Below are 15,509 nucleotides of genomic sequence, written 5' to 3' on the forward strand. Positions count from 1 at the left end.
GGGGCTTATACCATAGTAAAACTTTATTTGGGGGCTTATACCTTGGTATGACTGTCTTTTGGGCATGTACAATGGTAAAACCACTTTTTTTTTTTTTTTTTTAAGGCAGATACCTTGGTAAAGATGTTTTTTTGGGGGGGCTTATACCATGGTAAAACTGTCTTTCGGGCATGTATGATGGTAGAACCAAATTTGTTTTAGGCAGATACCTTGGTAAAGCTGTTTTTTTGGGGCTTATACCATGGTAAAACTGTGTCTTTTGGGCATGTACAGTGGTCAACATTTGAAGTGAATCAAAAACTTTCATTGAAGTTGTCCTAGAACCAAACACTACCCTTTCTCGTCTTAGGATATTTTTCAACTTCTTTGGATCCACTTTAAATGTTGACTACTCAGTTCTGTTTTTGGCTAATACAATGGTAAGACAGTGTTTTATTTGTTTATTTATTTTTATAAAGCTTAAAGGTAAAACTGTCTTTTGGACATGTACATTGGTAAAACTACGCATTTTTAGGCATATACCTTGATAGAACCACATTTTTGGGGCTTATACCATGGTAAAACTTTATTTGGGGGCTTATACCATGGTGCACCTCTGTCTTTTGGGCATGTACAATGGTAAAACCAGATTTCTTTTAGGCATATACCTTGGTAAAACCATGATTTTTGGGCTTATGCCATGGTAAAACTGTCTTTTGGGCACTTATAATGGTAAAACCACTTTTTTTTTTATAGCCAGATACCTTGGTAAAGCTGTTTTTTTGGGGCTTATACCATGGTAAAACTGTGTCTCTAGGGCATGTACAGTGGTCAACATTTGAAGTGAATCAAAAACTTTCATCGAAGTTGTCCTAGAACCAAAACAATACCCTTGTCACTTTAAATGTTGACTATTCAATGGTAAAACTGTTTCTTTTTAGGCATATGCCTTGGTAAAACACTTTTTTTTTTTTTTTTTTTTAAAAGCTCATACGAAGGTAAAGCTGTCTTTTGGGCATGTACACTGGTAAAACCACGCATTTTTAGGCATATGCCTTGGTAAAACCATTTTTTTGTGCTTATGCCATAGTAAAACTGTGTTTTTTGAGCTTATACCATGGTACGACTGTCTTTTGGGCATGTACAATGGTAAAACCAATTTTTTTTTTTAGGCATATACCTTGGTAAAACCATGTTTTTGGGGCTTATACCATGGTAAAACTGTCTTTCAGGCATGTACAGTGGTCAACATTTGATGTGGATCCAAAAACGTCTAAAGTTGCTTCTACAATGGTAAATCTTTTTTTTTTTTTTTTTTTTTTTTTTTTAATAAAGCTGTCTTTTGGGCATGTACACTGGTACAACCCCCTTTTTTCTTTTAAGGTATATGCCTTGGTAAAAACTTGGTATATGTAAAAACCATGTTTTTTCTTTTTCTTGGCTTATACAATGGTAAAACTTTTTTTTTTTAAATGCTGCTTATACCATGGTAAATCTTGTCTTTTGGGCATGTACAATGGTAAAACCATGTGTTTTGTGCTTATACCATGGTAAAACTGTCATTTGGGCATGTTCAATGGTAAAACCCTAGAATCAAAGCAATACCCTTTCTTGTCTTGACTTTAACTTTTTTTTTGATCCACTTTTAATGTTGACTACTATACAATGGTACAACCACATTTTATTTTAGCACTCATACCATGGTAAAACTGTCTTTTGGGCATGTACAATTGTAAAACCAAGTTTAAGGTGTGTTCCTTGGTAAAACCATGTTTTTTGGGCCTATACTATGGTGAAACTGTCTTTCGGGCATGTGCACTGGTAAAACCATATTTCACATTAGTATTCTTTGGTGTACCTTTTGTAATTATCATTGTATATAAATATGATAATCATTTAGTACCACCTTACATGTATAGTCCATGTTCGCATGTTCATAGAAAACCTGTGAATTGTTTGTAAATTAGAAAACTAGTGTCAAGTGGTGTGGAAATGCTTATAAATCAAAGTACCTTGGGTTTTACCCTCCGTTAGCATCGCTGTATCACGCCAACGCCTTTTTTTTTGTAAAGGTAACACAACTCTACATAAAGTCGTAAAACAGATCGCTTTAAAGCAGCTTCTTAGAGTATCAACCCTAAAAGCGCCTGAGGAGGCGAATGAGGAAAAAGCCGCCCGTGTTGCTCACGTCACTGTGAAACGAACACCTTTTTCCTGCTCGTTTGAAGCTCTTGGCTCGGAGCCACGGTTTGAGCTATAAAAAGCAAGGCGGGAAGCAATCTCACTCGCTGACGTCGCTCGTTCCAGGTTTGCCGCCATGTGGATTCAGGTGCGCACTATGGATGGAAAGGAGACCCATCGGGTCGACTCCCTGTCCAAGCTCACCAAGGTGGACGAGCTGCGAGTGAAGATCGCCGAGCTCTTCAACGTCGAACCCGAGAGGCAGCGACTCTTCTACCGGGGCAAACAGGTGACGTGAGGCATTTACGAGCCATTTTATGCTCGTGAAGTAGTAGAAAATTAACTCTTGTTTTGTGCTTTGTTGTTTTAATGTTGTCTTTGGCCTTGTTAGATGGAAGACGGTCACACCATCTTCGACTATAACGTCGGGTTAAACGACATCGTCCAACTTCTGGTGCGTCAGGCGTCTGCACCGCTGCCGAAGGACAAAGAGGCAGAGCTGTCCGACTCAGACTCCGGCTGCGGATCGGCTCAGAGCGAGTCCGATAAGGGCTCCACGCATGGAGAGAGCGACGGCCAGAACGCCGGCACCTCGGGCCAGACCGACACGCCAGACCTCATCGATCCAGGTTTTGGCTTTTACAAGGTGAGGAAATAAGACACTCACAAAACAGTTCTTGCATGAATTGGCTGAGAAGCAATGTCATAAACATTTTTTTTTATGCCAAAAATCATCAGGATATTAAGTAAAGATCATGTTCCATGAAGATACTTTGTAAATTTCCTACTGTAAATATATTAAGGCAAGGCAAGGCAAGGCAAGTTTATTTATATAGCACATTTCATACACAATGGTAATTCAAAGTGCTGTACATAAAAAGGAATTAAAATCACAATAGCATAAAAATTTAAAATAATAATCACAACAATAAAAACAAAATTAAGAACATTTAAGATGATTTAAAAAAAAAAAAAAAAAAAAAAAAGGAAAAGAAAATGATTTCAAATTAATTAATACAGTAAAATGATTATGCATAAAATAATGCAATCTGTTCGGACGTAGCACAGTGCTCATTCAATAAATGCACAACTGAACAGGTGAGTTTTGAGTCTGCATTTAAATGTGTCTAATGTATTGCACATCTTAAATTAAGTTGATTAGTAAAATGCATTGCTACGAGCTTCACTTGGACATATTTAAAGGAGATTTAAAAGTTTTCAAGTAGTTGCGTCTTCGTCAAATATTGTCCTATTCTAGACATTTAAAGCCTATAGGCGTAGTTCACTTTCAGAACAAAAATATTGAGATGATGTGCTCACCTCCTTGTCATCCAAGATGTTCATGTCTGTCTTTCTTCAGTCGTAAGGAAATTGTTTTTTTTTTTAATTAAACATTTCAGGATTTCTCTCTATATAATGGACTTCTATGGTGCCCCCGAATTTGAACTTTCAAAATGCAGCTTCAAAGGGCTCTAAACGATCCCCGCCGAGGAAAGAAGGGTGTTCTCTAGCAAAACGATGGGTTATTTTCTTGTGTTTTTAAATCTAAAAAGTAATTATTTTAATATAATGAACAGTTCATTTTAAATAACTAGATTTTTTTTTTGTAACAGTTCAAATGTTTTGTTTATATCTATTAGATATTTGTACAATTAAAATCATTTAGTATAACAAACACTTTAATTCTGTTCATTTTACAAAGTTTTTAGTTAAGTTATTTACATTTGTACACTACATTTATTCAAAGTGATTTACAAAAGAGAAACCGTATTTAAATGTATTAAATATATTTAAACACTAAGTTTGTTACGCTAGGCCCTAAAATGTAGAAATCGTCAAATTCGTGTAGTGTTTAAGTGTTCTTAAAGCCATTTTCATGATGCAAAAACTACGTATAATGTTTGTAAAGTCACTTTTTACAAGAGTTGGTTTCGTTCACTTCACAAAAACAAAACTTAAAGTGAATACAAGTTAAAATTGTTCATTTTTTCCTTTTTTTTTCAAAATTTTCACATTTGATTTTGCATCATATCGATTCCTCTACAAACATCTTACTAGCTTTATTTTCTATTGTACACTAAATTTATCTTTAAACTTTTTGTTTTCAGATAAATGAGTTTGTGGACGCTCGAGACTTGAACATGGGCGCTTGGTTCGAGGCGCAGATCATTAACGTGACGAAAGCTACGAAGTCCACAGAAGACGAAGGAACTGATGGTGAAGAGGAGATCATTTACCACGTCAAATACGAAGAGTAAGTCTAAATGTTTAATAGTGAATCTTTTGCACTAATGCCAAAGAATCATATTTGACCCAAGTTGTGAGTGTGAGTTTACCATCTGACTTGAAATAAACCAGTTAAATATTTCGTTTACACCAAAATAATACCAAGAAACGCCTTCAAACGTTGAGTCCTTGTGTGTTGAACACAGATACACACAATGTGACCAGTTTTCTGTTATTCTGTTATAAGTGTCCAAACATCATGTGGTGTGACTGTCCAGCCATGACTGCTGTTTTGGAAACATCTTTGAAATTACCCTATATTTATTCAGATAATTCTGCACTGTTTGACATGATTTCTGAAGTGTTTTGTAAATTCTGTATGAAATTGCAAAGCATTTGTAATTATATTTCCAGCATTAAGCAGGCTTGTAACTCTTTCAAATTTGGGTAGAAAAAAAAAAACCTTTTCAATGGCTGGATATCATGCGGTATGCCTTTTATTTATATTTTTGTGTAAAAATAAGTTTTTATACTCCTATATTCAATTATTGGTTTATATACATAAAATACTTAATTTACATAATGTACTTTATTTTTGTATAATTTGGAGTAGATTTTTATGCAACTTGGGTCGTTTCAGACGGTTTGAATCTTTGTACAATATGAGGGACGGAAATGGAAAAAATACTAATTTAGAGCTTGTAATTATGCATCTATTAGTCATTCTGTGTTTATTAACGATTACTGCAAAAATGGTGGATTTGGCATTATGATTGGTCAGATCGCCTGTTAATATAACTTCTGGCAAAGGGTCAATTAAGCAGCCAATTATGGGCTTGTAAATTGACTAAATTTGAAGTCATGTGGTGCGCCCACTGCAGAGTGATTTCCATTATAGATGTACATCCCAGATTGGCTTTTTTTGTACCTTTTATACTCAATTATTGGTTAAGTTACTTTATTTTTGTATAATTTGGAAAAGATTTGTTTGCAACTTGGGTTATTTCAGATGGTTTGTTTGATCTTTGGTCAATATGAGGGAATAAATGGAAAAAATACTAATTTAGAGCATGTCATTATGCATTTATTAGTCTAGTAACTAATCCAAAAATGGAGGATTTGGCATTATGATTGGTCAGATCGCCTGTCAATCAAATACTTTAGCTAAAGGGTCAATTGAGTAGCCAATTCTGTGCTTGTAAATTTTGACTGAATTTGGAATATATGGCGCGACCAAATATCATGCGGTGCAACCGCTGCAAGGTATTTTCCATTATACTGTAGATATACATCCCAGATTGGCAGTTTTTGTACCTTTTTATATTCAATCATTGGTTTATATACATAAAATACTTAATTTTTGTATAATTTGGAATAGATTTTTATTCAACTTGGGCAGTTTCAGACGGTTTGTTTAATCTTTGTACAGTATGAGGAAAAAATTGAGAATACTAATTTAGAACATGTAATTATGCATTTATTAGTCATTTATTCTGCATTTATTATTAACCATTACTACAAAAATGGTGGATTTGGCATTATAAGTGGTCAGATCGCCTGTTAATCAAACTCCCATCGAAGGATCAATTGAGCCAAGATTGGGCAAAGTTTAGCAATAACTGGGTCTAAAAAAACGAGAACATGAACATGTTAAGCAAATGAATTAATTTTAATATAAATCGTGGTCACATCACATTTAAGGCTATGCTTTTTAAAGCTAAAAAAAAAAACACTCGCTTAGTTTTAAAATTTTAATATGAATTGGTGTACACAACATTCTTAATGTTTAAACGATTAAAAAATACTTAATTTTTGTATCATTTGGAATACATTTTTATTCAACTTGGGTCATTTCAGTCTGTTTGTGTAATCTTTGTGCAATATGAGAAAATAAAAAGGAAAAATACTAATTTAGAGCCTGCAATTTTATGGCATTATGATTGGTCAGATCGCCTGTCAATCAAATACTTTAGGCAAAGAGTCAAATCTGAGCTTGTTCATTTTGACTGAATTTGAACATGTGGTGCGACCAAATATTATGCGGTGCAACCACAGCAGAGTGTTTTCCATTGTACCTTTCTTACATCCAATTATTCGTTCATATACATAAAATACTTTAGTTTTGTATAATTTGGAGTAGATGTTTATGCAACTTGAATTGTTTCAGGTGGTTTGTTTAATCTTTGTACAATAGAAGGGGAAAAAATGGAAAAACTACTAATTTTAGTTTGGTAATTATTAGTGGTGGGCCGTTATCGGCGTTAACGTAAGACTCTTATCGGGCGATTTAAAAAAATATATCGCCGTTAATCTATTCTCAAAGTTGGCTTGGGAGCTGGGTTTATACTACGCAAGCTATGATGACTTTCACCTTGATGTTTTAGCATGGTCACACAAGTTTGTATAGTTAATTGTGTTGTAAATGCAATTGTCAAGCAGTTTGTGATGCATTTTGGAAACAGGAGTTGAGCCCCTGGTCAAATCGCCACCTGGCTTGAGAAACCCGTTCTCAAAGACTTACTTTTTAGTCATTTTTTGGGTAGCACACATATTCTGAATGCCTTCGGCAGAATTCAAATTAGCCATTTTAATCTAGATTAATTCCAAGATTACAGTGAGATTAATCTAGATTAAAAAAATAATCTATGCCCACCACTAGTAATTATACATATATGTGACCCTGGACCACAAAACCAGTCTTAAGTCGCTGGGGTATATTTGTAGCAAAAGCCAAAAATACATTGTATGGGTCAATTGATTTCTTTTATGCCAAAAATCATTAGGAAATTCAGTAAAGATGATGTTCCATGAAGATTTTTTTGTAAAATTCCTACTGTAAATATATCAAAATGTAATTTTTGATTAGTAATATGCATTGTTAAGAGCTTAATTTGGACAACTTTAAAGGTGATTTTCTCAGTATTTCGATATTTTTTTTTTTTTTTTTTTTTTTTGCACCCTCAGATTCCAGATTTCCAATTAGATGTATCTCGGCCAAATATTGTCCTATCATAATAAACCATACATCAATAGAAAGCTTATTTATTGAGCTTTCATATGATGTATACATCTCAGTTTTGTAAAATTTAACCTTATGACTGGTTTTGTGGTGAAGGGTCACATATTAGTAATTTATTCCTTATTAACTTTTACTACAAAAATGGTGGAACTGGGTCTAAAAAAAAAAAAAAAACTGCTGCAGTATGCTTAAGCAAATTATTTTTAAAACATTATCAGTTTTATGCAATTTACAAAAAACAAGTAACTGCATTTTAATTATAGAACAAATAAGTTCATTTGTTTACAAAAACTCAAAAGAAATGTGAACACTTTGTTTCTAAATACTTTTAATTACTGAGAACATCAAAAATTAGCATGTTAAGGAAATTAATTTTAAAATAAATCGTGGTCGCACCACATGACTTTATATTTTATGTAAGGGATAATGTACAGGCAGCCGGTAGTTATCGCAGAAATAAGCCCCGACAGTGTGATCAGGATCTTGTATCACACTGAAGGGGCTTATTTCTGCGATAACTACCGGCTGCCTGTACATTATCCCGCTTATTACACGGCTACTTGCCACATAAGGAAAAAACTGGACATGAATATGAATTTGAAACCTTTTATTGGCATATTTGTTTTAAATTAACATTTTTATCCTTCCGCGAAACGATATAGTACCACGTGACTAACATTCAAACTATGTACGTTAGTAAGACAATTTAAATAGATTAATGTCGAAATTTTCCATTGTTAATTGTGGTTGTCCAGTGTTTGTCACAAGATGGCGCCAAACGGTAATCTTTGTTGGCACGGAGGGATTTTAAACATACAAGTAGTACCGGCTATGCGTTATTACTTTGGAGCGGTGATTATTTGAAAAGAACGAACCTGCAAATGTCTCAACTGACCAATCAGAATCAAGCATTCCAAAGAGCCGTGTAATAAATGTATATATTTTTTTTTTTCGGCTATGGCCGATTTATCTAGATAAAAATGCCAAAATCACTTTATTGTGAAATTTTAATATGAATTTCTGTACACAACATCCTTAATGTTTGAGCGACTAAAAAAGCACTTTTTATTTAATTTGTTTTTGTTTTTTAAAATTTGCCTTATGTCAATGACCCACTTAATTAAAACATGCCCAAATTAATCTGAGTCAAATCGAAATCAGAAAAACTGGTAGCTTGTGAATCAAATCAATTGGAGAAAAGATGGAGTCACGAACCATTCAAAAGATTCATAAGTCATTATCATTTTGAGTCAGTCGTTTCAGTCAACAAATTTGACTTTGTCTTTTCCAAACTGTTTGAAATCTACAAAATGTAGATTTTTCCCTCCAAATTCAAACTGACGAAACACCTGGATTTGCTCAGAGCGCCTCGTGCACCTGTTAACATCTCCTTGTTTCAGTCTTTCCTTTCATCTCGGTCTTAAACGGTTCATCAAAGGCTGTCTGTTTAAACGTCCCGCGCTGCTGAATGCTAATGGCGCGCCTGTGCTCTGTGCAGTTACCCCGAGAACGGCGTGGTGCAGCTGCGCGGGAAAGACGTGCGTCCGCGGGCGCGCACCGTCTACCAGTGGCACCAGCTGGAGCAGGGCATGATCGTGATGGTGAACTTCAACCCCGACGAGCCCAAGGAGCGCGGATACTGGTACGACGCCGAGATTCAGAGGAAGAGGGAGACGCGCACCCAGCGCGAGGTTTACGGCAAGATCCTGCTCGGGTAAGACCACGTTTTAGTCAAATTTAAATTGTTACACTTGGTGCAAATCTGTGAATTTTATTTAGCTGTTGAACTCAAATGAAGTCGTTTTGAAGAATGTTGGTGACCAAACAGTTGACGGTAGCCATTGACTTCCATAGTATGGAAAAAAATACTGTGGAAGTCAATGGCTGTTTGGTCACCAATGTTCTTCGAAATATCATCTTTTGCACTTTCCTAAGTCAAGCTTTTAGCCAAACCTTGTAGAAAAAAACTTTTTTTGGTTAAGAATGAATACTTAAAGAGTGGTTTGACCAAAATTGTCTGAAAAATGTTTAATAGTGGGGTAATGTGAGTTTGTTTTAATTTTAATTATTTAACTTGCATGCAATTTAAAATAATTAGTAAGTGTGTAACTTATGAACTTTATAAAGTTAATATTCAATTTATAGTGGTCTAATTAGTTCGTCTTGTCTTTTTTTTAATCATTTGCTAACTTAATTGCACAATTTAATTATGAGCTTTGAAGTTTTATTATATTATAGTGGTCTAATATGAGTTTGTCTTAATTTTAATTATTTAGAAACTTGCACGCAATTAAAATAATTAGCACTTGAGGTAATTTTGAACTTAATTATGACCATAACGTTTTATTATACAGTTCAAATGTGTATTTAAAGATTTTTTTAACTTAAAACGTTAATATTAATAAACAATTTGTTAATCTCTTAAGTGTAAACGCAAAAAGAAATGTAACTTTTATAAAACTGTTTAAAATATAATAAAATAAATTGGTTGTTTAATTTAGTTTAATTAAACGAATTTGGGTTAATTGCTTGTAAAACTGTTCTTATGCAAATTTTATTTGTTTACTTTAAATCTCATCTTAAGAATAATTTAATTTGAATTCTAATTTTATTTCTACAAACTTATTTTTTCTTAAAGTTTTGTAGAGAAATAAATTAAATGGAAGAGATTAACTTTATGAACAAACCAACATTTAATTGTATAAAGAATAGTTCATTAAAACCTTTTAAACTTTTTCTGAAAAGTTGTCGCCATCAGAACAAATATATAATTAAGTCTAATTCCATGTGAAGTTATCCCGCAAATTGTTGCGCAAATAAGATGTTAAAGTTTCACGAATTATTTACAAATTTTAATTGCACCAAGTTAATTATGAACTTGCGTTTAATTGTACAATTAAAATGTATTTAAAGATTTCGTAACTTAAGTTTAAATCATTAATGAACAATTTGTTAATCTAAAGTAAAGTGTAAATGCAAAAAATGTTTACAAAACCACCTTTTTATGTGTGTTTAGCTAGCAGAACGAATTTAGGGGTTAATTGCTTGTGAAACCAAGTTTAATTTAAATTTCATTTTAAGAATCTAAATTCAAATCTTTATCTACAAACTTTATTAAAAAAAAAGTTTTGTAGAAAAATAATGTAAGAGACTAACTTTCTGAACAAACTGATATTTAATTGTATAACAATTAGTTAATTAAAACCTCTTTTTTTTTTTTTTTTTTTTTTTTGGAAGTTGTTGCCATCAGCAGAACAAATTTGGTCATTTCTTTGTGAAACCATTGCGCAAATTGAGCAAATCAGATATTTAAAATAGGGCTGGGACACGATTAATCGCGATTAATCGCATCCAAAATAAAAGTTTATGTTAACATACTAAATGTGTGTTTACTGTGTATATTTATTATGTATATATAAATACACACACATACATGTAAAGCCTTTAAAAAATACTTATATGTGTGGATAGTTATATTTGTATTTAATTTAGATTATATATAGAATTATAAATATTTTATTTATTTTAATTAAATTATTTTCAGTTTTCTTTAATATACATGTTTGTGTGTGTATTTATACATGCATTATATATACACACAGTAAACACACATTTAGTATGTTAAACTTTTATTTTGGATGCGATTAATCGCGATTAATCGTGTCCCAGCCCTAATTTAAAATTATCTTCATTTCCTACAGAGACGCCGGCGATTCTCTCAACGACTGTCGCATCATGTTCGTAACCGAAATCTACAAGATCGAGGAGCCAGGAAGTGCGGAGGGTCCAGGAGCCTCTTCTGACAGCCCTCTAAAGAGTGAGTCTGACTTGAGTATCGCTATTCACAAAATCCAGACTACACATGTTAAGAGCAAACTCTAAGGTGCCTCGTTTCTGTCGAATCAGGGTCGAACGGACCCGAGTGCAAGGTCTGCAAAGACGACCCGAAGAAGAACTGCCGCGTGTGTAACTGTCACGTGTGCGGCGTCAAGCAGGATCCCGACAAACAGCTGCTGTGTGACGAATGCGACATGGCCTTTCACACCTACTGCCTGAACCCCCCGCTCACCACCATCCCTGAAGATGAGGACTGGTAAACCACTTTAGCTAATGCTTTCAAGTCCGGTGTGATATTGACCTAAATTGTGTTGAATCATGATACCGAGTGTGAACTTGCCTTTCATAGCTCATCTCGGCTTGACCCCTGCACTCCGAAATCTGCCGCTATTTAGCCGATGCTAACAACAGGTTGTCTTTGAGGGTGCATCGGGCATCGGACTAGCCACGTAAATAAATCACTGTTTTACGCCATTTACGAGGCACAAAGTAGCTCCACACTTCATTGGTAGACTTCCAAGGGCCCTGACATTTAAAACGAGACACTGAGAACTAGGGATGTGCGGTATACCGGTACTGTGAAAATACCGGTATTGATTTTTTTTAAACGGTACAATATCAAAAGTTTGCTCAGTTCGGTATTTCATCCGCTGTTCCGATTTTCACCACTATGCGGCAGTGTTCCGCAAACTGGCGTAAAACCGGCAAGCGTGATAACAGACAAACGGAAATGGATCACACAGATGAAACGCGCTCTGCGGCGGTCAAAGGAGCTAGCAAAAAATAAAGACTGAAAAGATATGTATATGTGAACCCATTTTATTCAGTCCCAAAATCACAATCCAACCTGTATCCTCTACTCTGTTGGGTTTTTTTTTTGTTGTTGTTGCATTCACATTTTCTTTGTGAAAAAGACTGAAAATATGTGACCCTGGACCACAAAACCAGTCATAAGCTTACATTTGACAAAACTGAGGTGTATACATCACATGAAAGCTGAATAAATAAGCTTTCTATTCTAATCTTCAAAAAAAATCTAAATACTGAGAAAATCACCTTTAAAGTTGTCCAAATTAAGTTCTTAACAATGCATATTACTAATCAAAAAATACATTTTGATATATTTATAGTAGGAATTTTACAAAAAATTTTCATGGAACATGATCTTTACTTAATTTCCTAACAATTTTTGGCATAAAAAAAAATTAAATAATTTTGACCCATAAAATGTATTTTTGGCTATTGCTACAAATATACCCCAGCGACATAAGACTGGTTTTGTGGTCCAGGGTCACATATAATTAAGAGATTACTTTATTTTAATTAGATCTCTTCAGTTTTGTTTCTTCTAAAATCAAAATTGTAGTTTTTTTTTTTGTAACAATTTCTTTGCACAGTTGTTCATAGAGTTTTCAATTCACCTATATTTGCCCTTTTTTTTTTTTTTTTTTTTTTTTTTTTTAACTATGGTATCGATTTGGTATCGATACCAAGGTATTAGATCCTAGTATCGTACCGAAGTCAAAATTGTGGTATCGAGCCATCCCTAGTATGACGGTATAAATGTACTACTAAAAATGTACATTCTATATTTCTAAACTTTCTATTCACGGATCTATATTTGTCTAAAATAAAGTAGTTAACTCATGTTTAAGGGTTATTTAAAAACTGCAATGCACACGTTGCTTCACCTACTTCATGCATGCAGTCTCTGCGTGCGCATGGCAAAATGAGCGCGGGACGGGAGAAAAGCACCGAAATGGAAGATTTGGTCGCAAAAAGAAACGCAACGTCGGTCATATGGAAGTATTTTGGATACAAAAAGGATGCTGCTGACAAAAACAGGTGCTTTGTCGGGAGTGCCTGGCAGTTGTTGCCACAACTCGCGGAAACACTACGAATTTAAGGGACCGTTCACATGTCGCGCCCTAAAAACGCGTGGAAAACGCTAGGCGCGCCGCTTTCTCCTTCTTTCCAAAGCGCTCTGTAACTTGAGTGGCAGAGTGGCGTCTGCCGTTGCTGAGCAACCATGAGCCGCGCTCTCCTAAAGACGCGGAAGTTTCAGTAAAGATAAATAAACAAAGATAAATGGATTTCCAAAACTAAAAATTGCTTGCAGTAGCTCTGCTGCTAATAAATGTTATCCCTGTAACGGCTATGATCAGCTGTTCCTCCATCTTGGCTAAGCTTTGAATGTTTTTCGTGAAAGGAAGAAGCTGATTTCCCTTTCATCAGGGTAAAAGCAACATTCATTATTAATTTCATATTAGAGCCTTGATTTGCCTGAATTGACAGTGAATAAGGTGAGTCAAACTGTTTATGAAACTACCCAAAATAAGCTTTAAAAAGTATTTTATTTCAGGGTTTTGATTATACTGTACTTTTTTTTTTTTATTCTATGAAAATGCTTAAATTACCCGAATTATTATTTGATTTATAAGCAGTTCAAAACAACCTGATGAACATAAATGAATTTGTACGCATCGCAATATATATCGCAAGAAAAAAAATATATCGCAATGTAATTTTTTCCCAATATCGTGCAGCCCTAGTGTATACCGTGAAATGTAAATAAGTGGGCGTGGCCAACTCAGTGCAGAAGCCCCAAATTTGGCAGAGACCTGGGCCCTGTCCACGAGATTGTTGCTATACCGTTTTATACTGATCAGACTTACATTTTATTCTTTTTTTTTTTTTTTTTTTTTTTTTTTTTTTTACATGAAAAATTTCCTATAGACTTGCATTGGCTGAGAAAAAATGCCCCCTCTAAAGGAGCAATTCCACTCCACTCAAGAGCGCTGACCTCTTACCTACTTTCACTTTTGCTTCAGCGCGTACATTGTGTACGTACTCAAACTAATTTGCACACATTATACCACCCTTAAAATTATATTCCAGCGATTTCAGTCCGTCCACTCGTAAGATCACATCAATGGCTACATTCAGCTGTTTGCTAGCTGCTTTATGTAAGACTTTAAAGCTTCGCGTCGGCTTTCATGAGAAGGTTGTGAACTGACGGCTCGCTGGGAAATGTTACTGTGGTTCATAATGCTAATGTTGTCCACAAGAGGGGGCCACAGGATAACAGATCTCAATTCAAAGCCTTTTTTGCAGTGTTTCATTCAGAAGCCAGAACTCGGACACACAAGTGCTCTGGCTCTTTTGCCCCCAAGGCTGCCCAGGTTGGCTCTCCAAGCCAACATTTAAAGCTTGTTATCAAACTTTAGCTTCTAGTTTACTATATGTGACCCTGGACCACAAAACCAGTCATAAGGTTAAATTTGACAAAACTGAGATTTATACATCATATGAAAGCTCAATAAATAAGCTTTCCATTGATGTATGGTTTGTTAGGATAGGACAATATTTGGCTGAGATACATCTATTTGAAATCAGAAATCTGAGGATGCAAAAAAATCTAAAAGACTGAGAAAATCACCTTTAAAGTTGTCCAAATTAGGTTCTTAACAATGCATATTACCAATCAAAAATTACATTTTGATATGTTTACAGTAGGAATTTTACAAAAAATCTTCATGGAACATGAACTTCACTTAATTTCTTAATGATTTTTGGCATAAAAGAAAAATCTAAAATTTTGACCCATGCAATGTATTTTTGGCTATTGCTACAAATATACCCCAGCGACTTAAAGTCCCCCTGAAATCAAAATTAAAGTTTTTTGGCTTTTAGTATGAATATATTAGCCTTAAGATTATCTATAGTCTAGTGTGCTTCAAAACAACGACAAAATTCGCGTTTACAAGATATTGGCATTCAAAACTTACAGTCTCGTCACTTCCGCCAATTTGAATCAAGGATTTGGATGATATCACCGTGCACTTCAGTTTCTCATCAAACGTTCTGTCCAATCAAATGCTCTCTAGAGTCCGTAATGTCCCGCCCCCTACACAGAGACGCGGAGCAGATCATAAGCGCTCATATGTGCAGTCGGCATGTATTAAACTACACAGCCTCAGCATGATAATGATCACTATTTCGTTTTAGCAAGTTTCATATTGAATCTGTGGGGTAATTTATTAGTCTGTGGCTGTCATAAGCTTACAAATGCGGCTTTACCGAGCTCAACGGCTCTGGCCGGAGCAGATATTAATGGAACGCTATTGGCTATTCAAAATTAGTGGGCGGGGCTGGGCGATATGTTTTTGTTTCAGTTAAAAGTACGTCACCTCATAGAATAACGCTGCGTGTTTCAAGGCACTTCAGTGGACCTTTAAGACTGGTTTTGTGGTCCAGGGTCACATAT

The 15,509-nt window shown here is 34.8% G+C and overlaps 1 protein-coding gene across 1 annotated transcript in view; it reads left to right on the top strand.

The window, feature by feature from the left end:
• The first annotated feature begins 2,296 nt into the window (after positions 1–2,296).
• Positions 2,297–15,509, top strand: part of uhrf1 (ubiquitin-like with PHD and ring finger domains 1) — a 29,015-nt gene continuing 15,802 nt past the window's right edge. Inside the window, exons 1-6 of the mRNA XM_073844002.1 lie at positions 2,297–2,449; positions 2,552–2,806; positions 4,269–4,414; positions 8,904–9,119; positions 11,107–11,222; positions 11,312–11,498. Of these exons, the coding sequence (XP_073700103.1) occupies positions 2,297–2,449; positions 2,552–2,806; positions 4,269–4,414; positions 8,904–9,119; positions 11,107–11,222; positions 11,312–11,498 (1,073 nt within the window). The remainder of the gene's footprint in view (positions 2,450–2,551; positions 2,807–4,268; positions 4,415–8,903; positions 9,120–11,106; positions 11,223–11,311; positions 11,499–15,509) is intronic.

The sequence above is a fragment of the Garra rufa genome, chromosome 7 (assembly GCF_049309525.1).
Source record: "Garra rufa chromosome 7, GarRuf1.0, whole genome shotgun sequence".
Taxonomy (NCBI): Eukaryota; Metazoa; Chordata; class Actinopteri; order Cypriniformes; family Cyprinidae; genus Garra; species Garra rufa.